The 18,344-nt window shown below is 38.9% G+C and overlaps 1 protein-coding gene across 4 annotated transcripts in view; it reads right to left on the minus strand.

Moving 5' to 3' along the window:
- Positions 1 to 1,432: 1,432 nt before the first annotated feature.
- Positions 1,433 to 18,344, minus strand: part of serac1 (serine active site containing 1) — a 39,410-nt gene continuing 22,498 nt past the window's right edge. For 3 of the 4 annotated variants that reach the window (XM_034159618.1, XM_034159598.1, XM_034159610.1), the window contains exons 10-17: positions 12,091 to 12,253; positions 5,063 to 5,213; positions 4,819 to 4,960; positions 3,070 to 3,170; positions 2,736 to 2,833; positions 2,191 to 2,373; positions 1,958 to 2,101; positions 1,433 to 1,839 (exon numbers count right to left, since the gene is read on the minus strand). In XM_034159618.1, coding sequence (XP_034015509.1) covers positions 1,703 to 1,839; positions 1,958 to 2,101; positions 2,191 to 2,373; positions 2,736 to 2,833; positions 3,070 to 3,170; positions 4,819 to 4,960; positions 5,063 to 5,213; positions 12,091 to 12,253 — 1,119 coding nt within the window. In that variant the 3' untranslated portion in view covers positions 1,433 to 1,702. The remainder of the gene's footprint in view (positions 1,840 to 1,957; positions 2,102 to 2,190; positions 2,374 to 2,735; positions 2,834 to 3,069; positions 3,171 to 4,818; positions 4,961 to 5,062; positions 5,214 to 12,090; positions 12,254 to 18,344) is intronic. The other variant, XR_004557858.1, reaches the window with a different exon arrangement.

Consider the following 18,344-nt stretch of genomic DNA (forward strand, 5'->3'; position numbering starts at 1 on the left):
AATATGGGTGAGATATGAAGTCATTACTAGTTAAAGTTAATGGAATACTCAGCTCAATAGAGTTTTTAAGTGGAGTTTTTAAAATGTGTGTGCAAAGAGTTAATTATGACTGTGTGCTCACGTTTGTTTCTTTTTGAAAACATCAGATCTCAAGGGATCATGCTAATATCTTTGCATATCTATCTATCGAGAGAGAGACTGGGGAATGTGTTAGGAACGAAAGGATGCCGCATCAGTTGATGGAAATGAAAACTGTCAACAGACAGAGGGCTGAATTTAAAAACACCCTGAAAATCAAAGTGAGAAAATTATGCAGCAGGCTTGTCCATTCTGCCAAAATTTCACTGCAGCAACTGAAAATGTTACTCTACTACAGTAGTTTGTACGGCCCCCACATGCTAGTGCAGCAGAACATTTATAAAGGAATCTTTGAAATGGTGAAACAAGCACCAAATTTGATATCGATACTCCTTCAACATTACTCTTGGGAAAAAAAAAACAACTGGCCACTTGAATTTTCAAGACAACCAAGTAGAGGTCAACTGAACAATCACACAGGGGTCAAAAAAAAAAAAAAAAAAAAAAAAGAGGCTCCAATCATATTGACAAATATTACACATTATTTCTCTGACTGTAAAGATTCCAAAAAGGTATAGTTTGTTCTAGTTATCTATGACTGAACATTATGGGGTAAAAACAGCAAGAATGGTGACAAAGGTCAATTTCACTTTATACAGCGGACAAAAGTTAAAACTGCTCAAACTTTGATAAAAAGTAATGCAAATTATTGGTTAATAGGGTTTTAAAAAGGAATAGTTTGCATCATGTGTCATGTATTATCACATTACATATATCATAGAGGTCCACGTTGTTTGACCTTTACTATGAAGCCTAAACATTCAACACAGTGAAATCTCTATTCCATTCATCATGTGGCAAATTGGTTGAACTACAAGAGACATCCACTTACCTCAGCAGTGACATTCATACCTCTTTGTGGTGGCTGTCCAGGGGTACATCCTGGACCCTATTCACCGAACCCACGCAAACACTGGGAGAACATGTCAACTCCACACAGACAGAACCTGGTTGGAAGCAAACCTGCGACCTTCTCACTGTGTGTCCTCCAGGGTATTTATTATGTTCAATGCCAGTGGAAATATGTAAATAAATAAAGAACATTACTTGAACGAATATTTTAAAACAAGCTAGGAAGGGAGTATGGTTTGGCACAATTTACGACAGTTATACATACTCCTGTTTTAATTAAAATGTGTACTTACAAAAATAACATCTTGTTCAGTCACTGTAATCAAACATATTGAAGGTACATTATGACAGTCATACAGTATGCTAGGATGGGAATTCTACACTCAAAAAGCAAGGAAACTGGTATCAATGCAAAACTTGAGTATAGTTTTGTTATCATATATACTGTAAATCAAAAATTAACAAGACCAGTTTAAACCCAATACAGAAGAATGAGTAGGAGAACCAAATAAAATAGTTTCTTCCAATATATGGCAAATTTTCACAAATGCCACTGCAAAATAAACTGAAATTGCCCAAGCTCACTAAGATCACCTTAGTGGCTGTTTTCTTCAAATGTGCAATCACGTAGGGCAGCAAAGTTTTCATTTGACTGACAGTGCTCTTTCCCCTTCTAATGAACATATTGTTTATGTTCCTATTTTTTTCCTTTTCAGTGGCCGACGATGCTTTGCAGGGTTTCCTGTATGAACTGGAGGCTGCGCTTGTACAGGAACGTGTCTTTCTTCTCTGGCTTGCAGATGTTGAGATGATCTACGTCCACCTCAATAAGCTCCCCAATGCCAAGATCTGAAACCACATTAGGCTCAAGGTAACATACAAGGTATTAGCTTGTAACATCAAAGCTGCATGGTTTAAGCTATGCAACACAGAGGTTTTATTTCTCGTGTGCATTAGGGTCACGTACTCGCTGACTGCATTGGCACCACCAGTATCTTGATCATAGGACCAATATTTGTTGGGACAGTCTCTGCAAAGCTCAGTACTTTGAATTCGTTTTCTTTGGCGATGTTCAAAAAGTTTTCGTTCAGACTGCGTAGTGCTGGGGAGTCTGCAAAACACATGGACAAGTCACCATAAGTATTAAACAACTTCTACAAAATGGAAATCAGCTTTGACCAGGACGTTTTATTGACAGACCTTTGCAAAGTTCCCTGACTTCTATGGAAGGGAAGAGGAGGTATCGGACATTGACGGAGTACTCTGCCATAGAGGTGCCATGGTGAGGAACACTGTAGAACAGAACACCTTTGGTGTTCTTCAACAGTCTGTGCATGTCTGGGTCCTGTGCTGAATCCAGCAGCATTTTCTTCACCAGTAATCCTGGTGATGAAATTGAACAAATTCACCCAGCTGTTTACATGTTAAAGAGCATAGTCTGATTAATGAGTCTCTGTGGCTTATGTGCTCCAAAATGCTACTACAATGGGACATCATATGCTGACTAAGGTGTTTACATGTCCACAATGCAGTTCAATAACAGAATAAAATCAGAATACTCCATGTTTTAATTGGATTATTGCTTATTCTGAGCATGACCTTATTCGGGTTAAGGTAATCAGAAACTATTTTCATGGCAGCATCTTATTCAGAACACAGTAGAAATCAAATTAAAATCGGAATATTACTGTCCCTATAAACACAACCAACAATAAAAACTCTCTCCCAGTAATGATGAAATGTACCTCCCATACTGTGTGCTACCCAGACTACAGGTCTCTCTCCAACGCCTGCTAACTTTAACTTCTTCAGGATCTCTTGACTCCTGTAGGCCAAGGACTTCCTGTAGGAATTAAAACAAAATGACAACAAAAAAAGACCAAGTCTTACTTTTTATAATCATATGCTGGATGGATAGCAGATACAGACAATGGAAAGACAACACCAGTAAACCAAGGTGAAAATACATTGGCTCCTAATGGTGCAGAGTAACGAGCCATCTTCAAAACTAAAAAAATAATAAGGGTCTTAAAATAAATTGATTATTGTTGTTACAGCTGTGCAAGACAGTCTTTTCACCTGTGATTCTCTGCTGGACATTTGGCCATCCAGTCACTCAGGTGAGTGTCATACTCTACTGACAGTACTCTCAAATTTGGGCAGTCAGCTGCTAACCATGACTGTCAAAATAAGAAAACACAAAAAAACAGTCACAGTGAAACAGTTTGAAACTTCACATTTCCCATTAAAATAAAGTACTAGCTGTTCCCAAGTTTTAATGTTATAAAGGTAATACCCGTGGACGTGAAGACAGTAACTGCTACGGAAATCTGACATTTGACCCCAGTGACCTTGACCTTCACCCAAATATTGAACTGTGGCTGATCATTCCACAGTTCTGGAATCCACCTAGGTGTGTGCCACAACTGGGCCAATTTTTGGAAGAAAATCAAATTCCTTGACCTTTGTTTAAAAAAAAACAAAACACTTTTTGCTGCAATTTTGGGGCCAACCTTCACTAACATATCAAGGTGGAAGGGAATCAGCACAAGGACCTGGGAGAAGCAAGTCACCAAACAGACATGACCTTGACTCCAGTGGCTGACCCTTGGCAAATTTGACCTTGCTGGACAATTGTTAAGCCTGCCCCATATATGTGCTAGTTTGAGTGAAAAACATCAGTTTTGATCGCTCAGAGGTCCTGCCAGCAGGACAAAGAAGAAAAAAACAAAAACAAAACACACATCAGTGGGACAGCCTTTACTGGACATGGGAAGTGCCTGAGGGGTGCAGAGGGTGGAAAAAAATGTTCTAATTTGGCTTCAAAACCACCATTCTAAATGCATATTGGCTGTAATTTGAGGAAGATAATGGTGACATAAATATACCCAGAATATCTAATCTGCCATACCTTCTTCAATGAAAAACATGGACAGCTTCACTAGCAAAAGGTTTATTTTCAACTCACCGGCTGGTGAGGAACACATTATAATACTTAAATGTCTAGTCAAGTGATACACCTTCAGATTAGCAAATAAAACTTTTTAGCTAAAGCATCGTGGCTCAGCCATTACACTGCAGGAAACTTGTTACACCCTGGGTCCACACACTGTTTTCTGGCAGAAAAGTGCACTCACCCTCAATAGGAACAGAGCGTCTGTCTAATCCACTATCACAGACAGGTTTTTTTGTTTTGTTTTCTTTTGATAGATTTTGTGTGGCAAATATCACGTGTAAATAAATAAATAAATACATACATAAATACATAAATAAATAAATAAAATCAACAGGGGGAGTCAGTTTACCGATCAATAAAATAGCCTTACAGGAGCCCTGATACTGACCCCAATAGCCTGGACAATTCCAGAACCCATATACATATGTGTGCCATGTTTGGTACAAACTGGAGTGAAAAGCTGAAATTTTGACCTTTGACCCCAATAAACTTAATCTTTTCCAAAACAAACCCTTTAAGGGTAATTATGGGGTTGTCTGTCATCCCATGTTAAGTTTAGAAATTGACCAAAGGACTTGGGAGTAGTAGAGGAACAAGCAGATAAACCAAAATTGACTTCTGACCTAAAATGACCTTGACCTTTACCAAAACAAACCCCTTAAGGTGAATTATGGGGTCAACCTACATGCACACAGCAATTTTATTAGAAATAGGCCCAAGCGACTCTAAAAAGTGGAAGTGGAAGCAAACACACGCAAACACACACACACACGTTAAATTATAGTATAATAGGAGGTGGATAAAAAGTGGTTAGATACTTTTTAGTGACACTAACAATTATTTATAAATCTCAGTTCAAGTGAACGCCTTACTTTTGGCCAGCACTCGGTGTAGCCATCCCTGTTTCCAGCCTCTTTGACTTCGTGGAACATACTGCGGTCCTTTTGCCTCCATGTTTTGAAGGCCGCGCCCAAGATCCCATGGATGAACAGCACGTCTGCTTTGATTGGCTGGCTGGAAATCAAATCTTTGTTATTAAATATAAATGTGGTGAGGAAAATACATTTGTGTTAAAATGTAACAACAGAAATGACAAAAAACTGACAGTTTTCCTACTTGTCACGTGTTTGTGGATGAAGGATATAAACTCCATCTGAGTATTTCTCCTTCACCGTTTCCCTGTCCAGGTTGGCCAGAGCGCGAGCCGCATGAGATGCCTGCATGATATGAGGGGACCGCATGATCTCAGCCAACACAGACAGCCATCCTAAAGTTTTTACACAGGCAAAAGAAAATTCATTTGATCCCTTGTCCAGTTCATAAACAGGTGAAACCATAAAAACATACGTACGTAGTACAAAGTATGATCATTTCAAATAATCGCCAACATTAAACTGCACAGTATTTTCCTCTCAGTAAGGCTGGACAGTTCTTCTCATATTTACCATCTGTCCATCACTCACTTTCCACACCTGTCAGATGACGGGTTTACAGACCAATTCAAAATGTGAAGTATAAGGTTGGGCTGAAAAACATCACAAAATTACCTCTGATTGGGTTCTGTTATGTGGTTATTAGGCATATGCTCTTGCGACTGCGTTGGTCTCTACTTACTGTGTGTTTTTTGTATGTTAGCAAATTTAGATTAAACTTGGCAGGTACACTGATCCTCTAGATAGGAAGAAGCAATTTGATTTTTGTGAAGATCAGTCAACAGTCGAGGCCATAGGTCAAAGTCAAATTTCTGGCCCTGTGCTACTATATAGAAAATCACTCATTTTATGGAAATTAGTTCAGATATTTTAGTGTTTATTTTACTGAAAACCCTGCGTAACATTTTCTCTTCATTTCTGATACTTTTAAATGTGGGTGTGACATTGCTGTTCTCAGCACTTTGTTAGGTAGAATGACTCAAATAACCCAATATTTACCAGGAGCTGAGAGCAAATGTGATAACTGTACTATTTTCTATGCTTAAGTAGGCAATAGTACTCATGGGAATGAAAACAGCTATGCTATGTCCTTTGACCGCCACATTAGAAATATTACGAGGACTGTTTTCTTCCACCTGCAAAATATAGTGAAGATTCGTCCCATCCTGTCTATGGCTGATGCTGAGACCCTGTTCCATGCATTTATCTCTTCTAGATTGGACTACTGCAAGGTTATATTTTCTGGTTTACCACAGTCCAGTTTTCGGGCTCCCCAACTGGTTCAAAATGCTGCAGCCAGACTTTTAACACGAAGAAGAAAGTTCGACCACATTACACCCATTTTGGCGTCTCTTCCCTGGCTTCCTGTCCCAGTGAGATCAGATTTTAAGGTTCTGCTACTAGTCTATAGAATTGTTCATGGACTGGCACCTCCTGACCTAGATAACCTAATTAAGCCTTACATACCGGCCTGGGTTTTGCGTTCTCAGGGTGCAGGACTACTTTGTTTCTCCAGGGTGAATAAGAAGTCTGCGGGTCACAGAGATTTCTCTTATCGTGCCCCTGTTCTGTGGAATGATCTCCCTGCATCAATAAAACAGATTCTGTGGAGATTTTGAAGTCCAGATTTAAGACGCACTTACTTTCCCCATTGGTATGGCTAGCATACTGGCATAGTATAGTTCTACGCTTTTCACTCTTTCAATTCATGTTATTAGTAATTGGAGCAGGCCACGGCCTCAACTTTACCTAAATTCTGGGTCTTTTAGTGAAGCTCAGGGCTTGTAATGGATGCAGTAGCTCTACTGGTGGTTGGCTCTCACTGCGGTATTGTATCACTTCCTGTTCCGGAGCACAGCGGTGTTTTGCTGTATCTGTTAGCTGTTTAATCTGCGCAGTTAGACTGATCTAGTTAACTAGATAACGATTTGTTTCACATTGTAATCTTCACGTGCCTTAACTAAAGCACTCCCTCTGCTGAATCACCTGTAAATTATTTACACATTATTCACTTTGTGTGTTTTTAGGAATCTGCTAGCTTAGCGCAGCTACTAGCTCTTAGCCGGTTTAGCATGGCGGCTTCTCCTGTCTCTCCCGCACTTTTCTGCTCTGGGTGTGAAATGTTTAGTTATTCCTCGGCCTCCTTTAGCAGTAATGGTACTTGTAATAAGTGTAGCTTATTCGTAGCTTTGGAGGCCAGGCTGGGAAAATCCTACAGCTAGCCAGGCCCCTGTAGTCGGTGCGGACCAAAGTAGCTTAGCCTCCGTTAGTTCCCCTCCATCAGATTCCAAGCAGCCGGGAAAGCAGGCCGACTGGGTGACTGTGAGGAGGAAGCGTAGTCCTAAACAGAAGCCCCGTGTACACTGCCAACCCATTCACATCTCTAACCGTTTTTCCCCACTCGGTGACACACCTGCCGAGAAACAAACTCTGGTTATTGGCGACTCTGTTTTGAGAAATGTGAAGTTAGCGACACCAGCAACCATAGTCAATTGTCTTCCGGGGGCCAGAGCAGGCGACAATGAAGGAAATTTGAAACTGTTGGCTAAGGCTAAGCGTAAATTTGGTAAGATTGTAATTCACGTCAGCAGTAATGACACCCGGTTACGCCAATCGGAGGTAACTAAAATTAATATTGAATCGGTGTGTAACTTTGCAAAAACAATGTCGGAATCTGTAGTTTTCTCTGGGCCCCTCCCCAATCGGACCGGGAGTGACATGTTTAGCCGCACGTTCTCCCTGAACTGCTGGCTGTGTGAGTGGTGTCCAAAAAAATGAGGTGGGCTTCATAGATAATTGGCAAAGCTTCTGGGGAAAACCTGGTCTTGTTAGGAGAGACAGCATCCATCCCACTTTGGATGGAGCAGCTCTCATTTCTGAAATCTGGCCAATTTTCTTAAATCCTCCAAACCGTGACTATCCAGGGTTGGGACCAGGAAGCAGAGTTGTAGTCTTACACACCTCTCTGCAGCTTCTCTCCCCCTGCCATCCCCTCATTACCCCATCCCTGTAGAGACGGTGCCTGCTCCCAGACCACCAATAACCAGTAAAAATCTATTTAAGCATAAAAATTCAAAAAGAAAAAATAATATAGCACCTTCAACTGCACCACAGACTAAAACAGTTAAATGTGGTCTATTAAACATTAGGTCTCTCTCTTCTAAGTCCCTGTTAGTAAATGATATAATAATTGATCAACATATTGATTTATTCTGCCTTACAGAAACCTGGTTACAGCAGGATGAATATGTTAGTTTAAATGAGTCAACACCCCCGAGTCACACTAACTGCCAGAACGCTCGCAGCACGGGCCGAGGCAGAGGATTAGCAGCAATCTTCCACTCCAGTTTATTAATTAATCAAAAACCCAGACAGAGCTTTAATTCATTTGAAAGCTTGACTCTTAGTCTTGTCCATCCAAATTGGAAACCCAAAAACCAGTTTTATTTGTTGTTATCTATCATCCACCTGGTCGTTACTGTGAGTTTCTCTGTGAATTTTCGGACCTTTTGTCTGACTTAGTGCTTAGCTCAGATAATTATAGTGGGCGATTTTAACATCCACACAGATGCTGAGAATGACAGCCTCAACACTGCATTTAATCTATTGTTAGACTCGATTGGCTTTGCTCAAAATGTAAATGAGCCCACCCACCACTTTAATCATACCTTAGATCTTATTCTGACTTATGGTATGGAAATTGAAGACTTAACAGTATTCCCTGAAAACCCCCTTCTGTCTGATCTTTCTTAATAACGTTTACATTTACTCTGATGGACTACCCAGCAGTGGGGAATAAGTTTCATTAAACTAGAAGTCTTTCAGAAAGCGCTGTAACTAGGTTTAAGGATATGATTCCTTCTTTATGTTCTCTAATGCCATATACCAACACAGTGCAGAGTAGCTACCTAAACTCTGTAAGTGAGATAGAGTATCTCGTCAATAGTTTTACATCCTCATTGAAGACAACTTTGGATGCTGTAGCTCCTCTGAAAAAGAGAGCTTTAAATCAGAAGTTCCTGACTCCGTGGTATAACTCACAAACTCGTAGCTTAAAGCAGATAACCCGTAAGTTGGAGAGGAAATGGCGTCTCACTAATTTAGAAGATCTTCACTTAGCCTGGAAAAAGAGTCTGTTGCTCTATAAAAAAAGCCCTCCGTAAAGCTAGGACATCTTACTACTCATCACTAATTGAAGAAAATAAGAACAACCCCAGGTTTCTTTTCAGCACTGTAGCCAGGCTGACAAAGAGTCAGAGCTCTATTGAGCCGAGTATTCCTTTAACTTTAACTAGTAATGACTTCATGACTTTCTTTGCTAATAAAATTTTAACTATTAGAGAAAAAATTACTCATAACCATCCCAAAGACATATCGTTCTCTTTGGCTGCTTTCAGTGATGCCGGTATTTGGTTAGACTCTTTCTCTCAGATTGTTCTGTCTGAGTTATTTTCATTAGTTACTTCCTCCAAACCATCAACATGTCTATTAGACCCCATTCCTACCAGGCTGCTCAAGGAAGCCCTACCATTAATTAATGCTTCGATCTTAAATATGATCAATCTATCTTTATTAGTTGGCTATGTACCACAGGCTTTTAAGGTGGCAGTAATTAAACCATTACTTAAAAAGCCATCACTTGACCCAGCTATCTTAGCTAATTATAGGCCAATCTCCAACCTTCCTTTTCTCTCAAAAATTCTTGAAAGGGTAGTTGTAAAACAGCTAACTGATCATCTGCAGAGGAATGGTCTATTTGAAGAGTTTCAGTCAGGGTTTAGAATTCATCATAGTACAGAAACAGCATTAGTGAAGGTTACAATTGATCTTCTTATGGCCTCAGACAGTGGACTCAACTCTGTGCTTGTTCTGTTAGACCTCAGTGCTGCTTTTGATACTGTTGACCATAAAATTTTATTACAGAGATTAGAGCATGCCATAGGTATTAAAGGCACTGCGCTGCGGTGGTTTGAATCATATTTATCTAACAGATTACAATTTTTCATGTTTCAATTTCAATTTGTTCATGTAAATGGGGAATCTTCTTCACAGACTAAGGTTAATTATGGAGTAACACAAGGTTCTGTGCTAGGACCAATTTTATTCACTTTATACATGCTTCCCTTAGGCAGTATTATTAGACAGCATTGCTTAAATTTTCATTGTTACGCAGATGATACCCAGCTTTATCTATCCATGAAGCCAGAGGACACACACCAATTAGCTAAACTGCAGGATTGTCTTACAGACAAAGACATGGATGACCTCTAATTTCCTGCTTTTAAACTCAGATAAAACTGAAGTTATTGTACTTGGCCCCACAAATCTTAGAAACATGGTGTCTAACCAGATCCTTACTCTGGATGGCATTACCCTGACCTCTAGTAATACTGTGAGAAATCTTGGAGTCATTTTTGATCAGGATATGTCATTTAATGCGCATAAACAAATATGTAGGACTGCTTTTTTGCATTTGCGCAATATCTCTAAAATTAGAAGGGTCTTGTCTCAGAGTGATGCTGAAAAACTAATTCATGCATTTATTTCCTCTAGGCTGGACTATTGTAATTCATTATTATCAGGTTGTCCTAAAAGTTCCCTTAAAAGCCTTCAGTTAATTCAAAATGCTGCAGCTAGAGTACTGACAGGGACTAGAAGGAGAGAACATATCTCACCCATATTGGCCTCTCTTCATTGGCTTCCTGTTAATTCGAGAATAGAATTTAAAATTCTTCTTCTTACTTATAAGGTTTTGAATAATCAGGTCCCATCTTATCTTAGGGACCTCATAGTACCATATCACTCCAATAGAGCGCTTCGCTCTCAGACTGCAGGCTTACTTGTAGCTCCTAGGGTTTGTAAGAGTAGAATGGGAGGCAGAGCCTTCAGCTTTCAGGCTCCTCTCCTGTGGAACCAGCTCCCAATTCGGATCAGGGAGACAGACACCCTCTCTACTTTTAAGATTAGGCTTAAAACTTTCCTTTGATCTCTGCTCCCCTCCACAGCATGTCTTTTTCCTGGTTCTCTCCCTCAGCCCCAACCAGTCCCAGCAGAAGACTGTCCCTCCCTGTGCCTGGTTCTGCTGGAGGTTTCTTCCTGTTAAAAGGGAGTTTTTCCTTCCCACTGTCACCAAGTGCTTGCTCACAGGGGGTCGTTTTGACCGTTGGGGTTTTTCCATAATTATTGTATGGCTTTGCCTTACAATGTAAAGTGCCTTGGGGCAACTGTTTGTTGTGATTTGGCGCTATATAAATAAAACTGATTTGATTTGATTTAGTGGCCGGCGATCACCTTAGTATTTCTTCTGTTTTTCTTGTTGTTTAATGTTGACAAATTATACAGTATTTGTCTTTCTGATGCCTGATTCTGTTTTTTCTCTGTGTTTGAGGTGCAGCTCCATCCAGAGATGGGTGTGGTATTTGTGCTGAAGACCCTCCTGTCCTGTGCACCAACAGCATTTCTTGTATATTCTTTTTGTGAATTGTTCTGTATCATTGTATCATGGCCCAAGCAGAGGGTCGCCCCTTTGAATCTGGTCTGCTTGAGGTTTCTTCCTCAGAGGCAGTTTTTCCTTACCACTGCTGCCTCGGGGGGTTGGTAAGGTTAGACCTTACTTGTGTGAAGCGCCTTGAGGCAACTCTGTTGTGATTTGGCGCTATATAAATGAAAATAAACTGAAATTGAAAAATGCTATGGTAATCTGAAATTTGATTCCAGTGACCCTGACCTTCTCCTAAATAATTGACCTTTGGCTGACCTTGCCAGGGCAATTCTCAAATCCACCCAAGTGTGCGCCAAATTTGGTCTAAATCAGGTTGAAATTCAAATTCATTGACCTTTGCCCAAATGATTTTTTTTTTTTTTTTTGCCAAAACAAACCCCTTAGGGGCAATTTTGCAGTCATCCTGAGGGAAAAAAAAAAAAAACATTTCTCAAATTGTAGCATGATGGGTCCATACAAAACATCACTTTTAAAATCATAATTTTAGTGGCCTGTGCAAGATTTCAGCACTAGCTTGTGGTCATTCTTGAACTGTATTGCTAAATACACAAGACACTGTAAAGAACCTTAAATTTATGTGATGAGTTTGAACAAGATACAATTTACTTGTTCAAGTTTTTGTAAAGGTTCATGAAATATTTCCTGTTGAAACTATAATTGATGTTTGTGATTTAGCGAATGAAGTGTTTAACATCATGTTTCAGACTTACCAGACTCTACTATGGCCTTGTGGATGCTCTCATTGAGCGCCAAGTTTCCTATAATACGAATAATATTCCTCTGAATTTTTAACGAGTCCCTACGAAGCTGATAAACCCTCTGGAGGAGTTGCAGGCCCCCGCTGGCAACAATGTGTTCACAGTGGCTCTGGACCTGCAGAGGAACATTTCAGTAAGTTTAAAGACTTCATTCACTTTATCATGAGCAAAAACTACAGTTTCAGCAAGAGATATTTCAAATTCCATCTAGTGGATTCTACAGGGATTGACTTACACTGCGTTATGCAGGTGGTTTGTAACAAAGTTTTCAATCTGTTCTTAACTGTTCGGAGCTGTGTTTTCATCTTGTTGGTCTTCATTTTACACGTCCACTTTGAGCTTGTTTGCAATTAGTTCCTCCATTTTCTTTGTTCGCTTTTTGTTTTTTTCATTTCTCGCCGTGAAAAATGTAAACAAAGTCGCAAATCTGATACAGAATCTGGACCAACTGTCATGGTAACGGTCTGATATGGGAAAATATCAGACCGGAAATAAGCCAATAAGAGCGCGTGTACCATCGTAGCCATATAATAAAAAGTCTTATCTTACCTGTTCGTTTCAGTCTGATTCATCATCACAGCCTGAAGAAAACTTATCCACATAAAGCATCCTGATTTTGGAAAACGACATCTGAAAATACTTTAATTCCTTCTCTTGGCTGAAGAAGGAACGTAGCATTTTAAAAGAAGTCTCTCTGTGTTTTCTGCATTTCTCAGTCTGAACCAGAGAACGTGGGCACTTGTTGAAAAAAGAAAAAAAAAAAAAAAAGAGTCACAGCGCCTCATTCATTCAAGTCGGCGTTTACCACAGACATCAGTCGATTCTTCGGCATTCTGCAAAAAATGAAAATACGTCCCATGGTACATCAAGACAAAAATAAAATAAAGTTAAATTTCAAAATAATGTTAAATTACTCCGTTTGGCCTCCTTGTGTAAGGGTGGGGCCACACAACAGCATATGCTGCTTGATGACGTGGTTTTCAATATTTAACTGGTCCACCAGCCAAACAAAATGGTTCCGCCGGGGGGCACTAGTGAGCCACAATGGAGTAAAGACGTGTATTTCAGTGCTCCTGCAGATTTCCAATTTTTTAAATGAATCATGACTCTCTTACAAAACGTGACTTAATTTCAATGGTTAACCGTTTTGAGCTCCAAATAGATAAATAACTCCACGTGTTACTTGCTAATGACGGATAAACTTAGCAAATTCAAGTACGATGGTAGCACATCGCAGCTGACAGCTAACACCAGATCCACGAGGCAGTGCACTCCTGAAGATAAAGATCCGTTCTGGTCTTTCTGTCCCCCGAGGATCTGACCACACTTAAAAGAACAGAGTAGTTCTATGTTAGTCTTGTCAAGCTCGAAAATATTGCACAGCAATGTATCTACAGCTTATGTCATGACTTTGTTTTTCAGCATTTACTATACCCAAATGTCTGGTCCTTTGTGTCAGTTGGCCGTCTCTGCCTCTATCATATTAATATTATATACGCTGTAGAATATCCATGAGTACATTAACTGTAATAAGGTATAACATGAAGGGTCTCCATAGCCCAATCAAAAGAAAGAAAATATTACTGCATCTCAGACAATCAAAGTGTCAGGTAGCCCTTCTACAGGAAACGCACTTATCAGATGACGAACAGGAGAAATTAAAAATGTCTTGTGCTAATAAAGTTTACTACTCCTCACATTGGTTTGGAAGGAAAAGGGGTGTATCCATATTAATACATAAGCAAATTAATTTCACTGAAACTTTGCTACATAAAGACAGAGAGGGCTGAGTTATACTGGTAAATGGGATAACTGATGGAATGGCGGTATCATCTGTAAATGTATATGCTCCTAACAAAGATATGCCAGGATTTATTAAGTCTGTTTTTAATATGACTGCAGAGTACAGTTCTGGGCTTCTGATTGTGGGAGGGGATTTTAATTGTGTAATGTCAAATTTAGATAGGCAACCTCCTCAAACTCCCATATCCAAACTGGGTAAAATGCTTAAAAATCTATCTGCAGAAGCTGGATTAGTGGATATATGGTGCTGAATTACACAGAATTGAAGATATCGCAATATTGCCCATTACAATTTCTGATCATGCTCTTGTTGCACTCCAGTGGGATATAGGCCTAACTCAATTAATTAAGCAATGGCAATTGACTGCCTCTCTTCTTAATGATAAGGATTTTATTGCTCTCCTTAAAGCAGAGTTTAAAAATTATTTAGACACTAATAGAACACCCGAAACATCTCCTACTGTGTTGTGGGATTGTGCAAAGGCTTATTTAAGAGGCAGCATTATTTCCTATGCAACAACAAAAAAAGACAGAAGGCAGCCAAACAGTAAGAATTAGAGGATAGAATAAGGGAGCTGGGTGCCAAACATAAATAGAGTAGGGCGTCTAAAATCTTGAATGATCTAAATACACCTCCCAGGGAGCTTCAACACTTGCTATCAGAAAAGATTGAAGGAAACTTACACTTTGCCATGCAACAGTATTATGAGACTGGAAATAGAGCAAGCAGACTCTTAGGCTTCAAACTTAAAAAAACAGCAGTCCTTAAATGTAGTTCAAAAGTTAAAATTAGGTCATAAATCTATAATAACACCAAAAGAAACAGCTGAAACATTTGCAGACATTTATAAAGTTTTATACCAAGACACGGATACCTATTCTGATGAAATTAGTACAGCAAATTATTTACAAAATATAAATGTACCTGAATTATCTGATACAGTAGCTAAAGAATTGGATGAGCCGATTCAAGAAGGGGAAATAAAACAGATCATTTCATCTCTTAAGAATAATAAGTGTCCAGGCCCAGATGGTTTCATAAATGAATTCTACAAATGTTTTACAGATATTCTTACTCCTCTTTTATTGGAAGCATACCGTTATGCTCTAGAAACCAAAACAATGGCACCATCGTGGTCTGATGCAGCAATAGTAGTATTACATAAAGAAGGTAAAGACCCTACCGATTGTGGTTCATATAGACCACTATCTATGCTTAAGGAGATGTACATATTCTAACTGATATACTCGCTAGGCGATTAAACAATATAATAACTCAAATCATACATACAGATCAAACCGGGTTTATTGTTGGCAGGTACTATGGAAATAATTTACGTTTGTTAAACATTATATCTCATTAGAAAGCAAACAAAACTACAACAACTATAATCTCTTTAGATGCCCAAAAGGGATTTGATCACTTGTCATGGAAATACCTAATTCAGACGTTTAAATATGGGCCCAAATTTGTAGATTTGATATGCACATTTTACTCATCCCGACAGGCAGCTGTCAGAGTCAATAGCTTTAGATCAGCAAGTTTTAACTTGGAGTGGGGGTGTATACAGGGGTGCCCTCTGTCACCCCTTTTATTTGCAATTAGAATTGAGCTGTTGGCCCAACTCATTAGGGAGGATGATGACATTAAAGGGATTCCGATCGTCACAGAGGAACACAGAATCTCACTCTATGCCGATGATGTTTTATTGTATCTGACAGAGCCTATATCATCAATACCACACCTAAAGGGAATAATTTCTGTATATGGTTATTTTTCTGATTATGAAATAAATATTGATAAGACAGAGGCTATGGATGTCAATGGCAATATCACACTCAGAATAAAGCAACAAAGTGGTTTTAGATGGCCTAGAGTGGGCATTAAATACCTAGGAATCAATGTCCCGCTTTCTTGACATGATTTGTTTCAAGCTAATTACAGTAAAATACTGGACATAATAAAAACTGACCTAGAACGGAGGTCAGTGTTACCACTCTTCCTTCTTGGTTGCATTGAAACTAAATGTATGAATGTTCTCCCAAGACTGATATATTTGTTCCAAATGTTACCAATAGGAATACTAAAATCCAGAATTTGCTGAACTGGCTAAAATGATCTAAAAAATTCATATGCCAAAGTAAGCATAAAATACATAACGCTCCAAAGAAGCAAGGCAGAAGGGGGACTTAATCTTCCTGTTTTAAAGTACTATTTCTGGGCAGCCCGAATTAAAGCCATTAATCTCATGGATTCAAAATGACACTCATACACGATGGCTGAGTATTGAACAAATAATGTGCTCTGAACCATTAAAGGTAATGCCATTCTTAGACATTTCGATGAAGAGCTTGTCACTGTGGACTAGAACCACACTTAACATTTGAAACAAAGTACAAGTTGCGTTTTGGTTGCCAAAAGCGCTCTCAATTTTATCAAGTATAGGACATATTAAATCCTTCACCCCCAGTAGCTTAAATAAGGGTTTTGCAAAATGAGCTGATCGTTTATGCATCAGTGAATTGACACAATCTTATGTTCTTTGAAGAGTTACGTAGACATTTCCAACTCCAGAAAACTGATTTCTTTAGATATCTACAGTTACGCTCTTTCCTGACTACACACAAGGAATGGGAAAGAGTGTTAGACCCCACACCAATAGAGAACCTCCTAATCCAATTCCGAAAAGGTGAAAGGGATAAAAAATTGATAAAGTTATACAAGGCATTTTTATCAATTAGTCAGCATGGGCCCAGTTTGACAAAACAAAGATGGGAGGCAGAAACGGCCAAAACCATTTCCGATGAGATGTGGACGGAAGCACGGACAGAAGCACATCTAACCACAAATTCAAATACATGGCGGGAATTTACATGGAAATTATTAGTAGATATTTCAGGACACCAGATGTAGTTTCGAAGATGGACACTAGAGTACCAAACCTGTGTTGGAGGAACTGTGGCACAGCAGTGCCCAATCAAATCAAATCAAATCAATTTAATTTATATAGCGCCAAATCACAACAAACACTTGCCCCAAGGCGCTTTAGATTGTAAGGCAAAAGCCATACAATAATTACAGAAAAACATCACACACATCTTCTGGTCATGCCTTAAACTACAAAACGTTTGGGATGAAGTGTACAGGGCTTTAAACCAGTTTTTTGAAGAGCTCATACCAAAGGATATTACAGTGACATTACTAGGTATAGTTCCAGCAGGTCTACAAGGAAGGGCTAAATCATATCTTTTAAATGTTCTTTTTACAGCAGCTTTGAAATGCATTATAATGAAATGGATGCAACTCCAGCCACCCTCCTACAGCGCCTGGGTTCAAAAAGTAGGGGACCTGTACCAAATGGAAAAATAACATATTCATTAAGACTTCAAAGGTCTACTGTTTGTCTATAGCGGGGCTGCGCAGAAGCCTTATTTATCTAAAGGCCTGATCAGTACATTTGAGACATTAACATTTTTTCCTCTGTCACTGTAATGTAGAGTGCCTTAGATCTCTCACTTTCAAGTTGACTTTTCTAACATGAATATATCGTAATACTGAAACCACATGTAACATGCTGTGAAATATAATGCTGAAATGTTAATTTTATTGAACGTCTTTATAGCATGCTCAAATGTATGTTAAATTCCATTTGTGATGTATTATGTGTATTATGTGGTTTTCTCTGTTGATAAAAATGTAATAAAAATCTAAGTTCTAAAAAAAAATAAAATAAAAAAAATACAATGGAAATAGAAGCCAAGCCAGACTTAACCATTCCAACCCACACCATACTGTGCAGTACCGACCCGGACCGCTTGGCAGAAACGGGGCTGTCAGCATACACTAGCTAAATCATCAAGGTGTGACAGTGCCCTTACTTACATTTTGACTTCACTGCAACTCTGCATTGAAGTTTATGAAGCCAAAAACAAAAAACAATTCACTGTAATCTGTATTTCACACTATGATGTAAAACTTTGTAATTAACTCGCAGTTTATGGCCTAGTTCAAAAATAATGAAGCCTAACTGCTGATCTGCATTACATTTGTCATGAACAAGCCATTATTTTATTTAGCACCATCCAGATTTATCTGTGAGTTGCCTATAGTCTCTTTGACAGGTACTGAAAATTTCATGGAAAAATTCTACACGGTTCCAGAGATATGCACGAAATTTACCCCCAAAATAGCACTTTTTTCATAAATTTTGTGTGATATTGATATTTAGCATTATCATTTAAAGTTGAATGTTAAAGAAATAACCTTGTATTTTGTCAGTTTGTTTGTGCTTCATACTAACACACAGTAATACATTTTGTAAAGGTGGAAATGTCATTTCCTAGAAAAAAAAACATGTTTCTAAAGCAAGGTAAAACTGTCGCAAGCGTTAACGCTGAGAATA

Source organism: Thalassophryne amazonica, chromosome 2, assembly GCF_902500255.1.
Source record: "Thalassophryne amazonica chromosome 2, fThaAma1.1, whole genome shotgun sequence".
NCBI lineage: Eukaryota > Metazoa > Chordata > Actinopteri > Batrachoidiformes > Batrachoididae > Thalassophryne > Thalassophryne amazonica.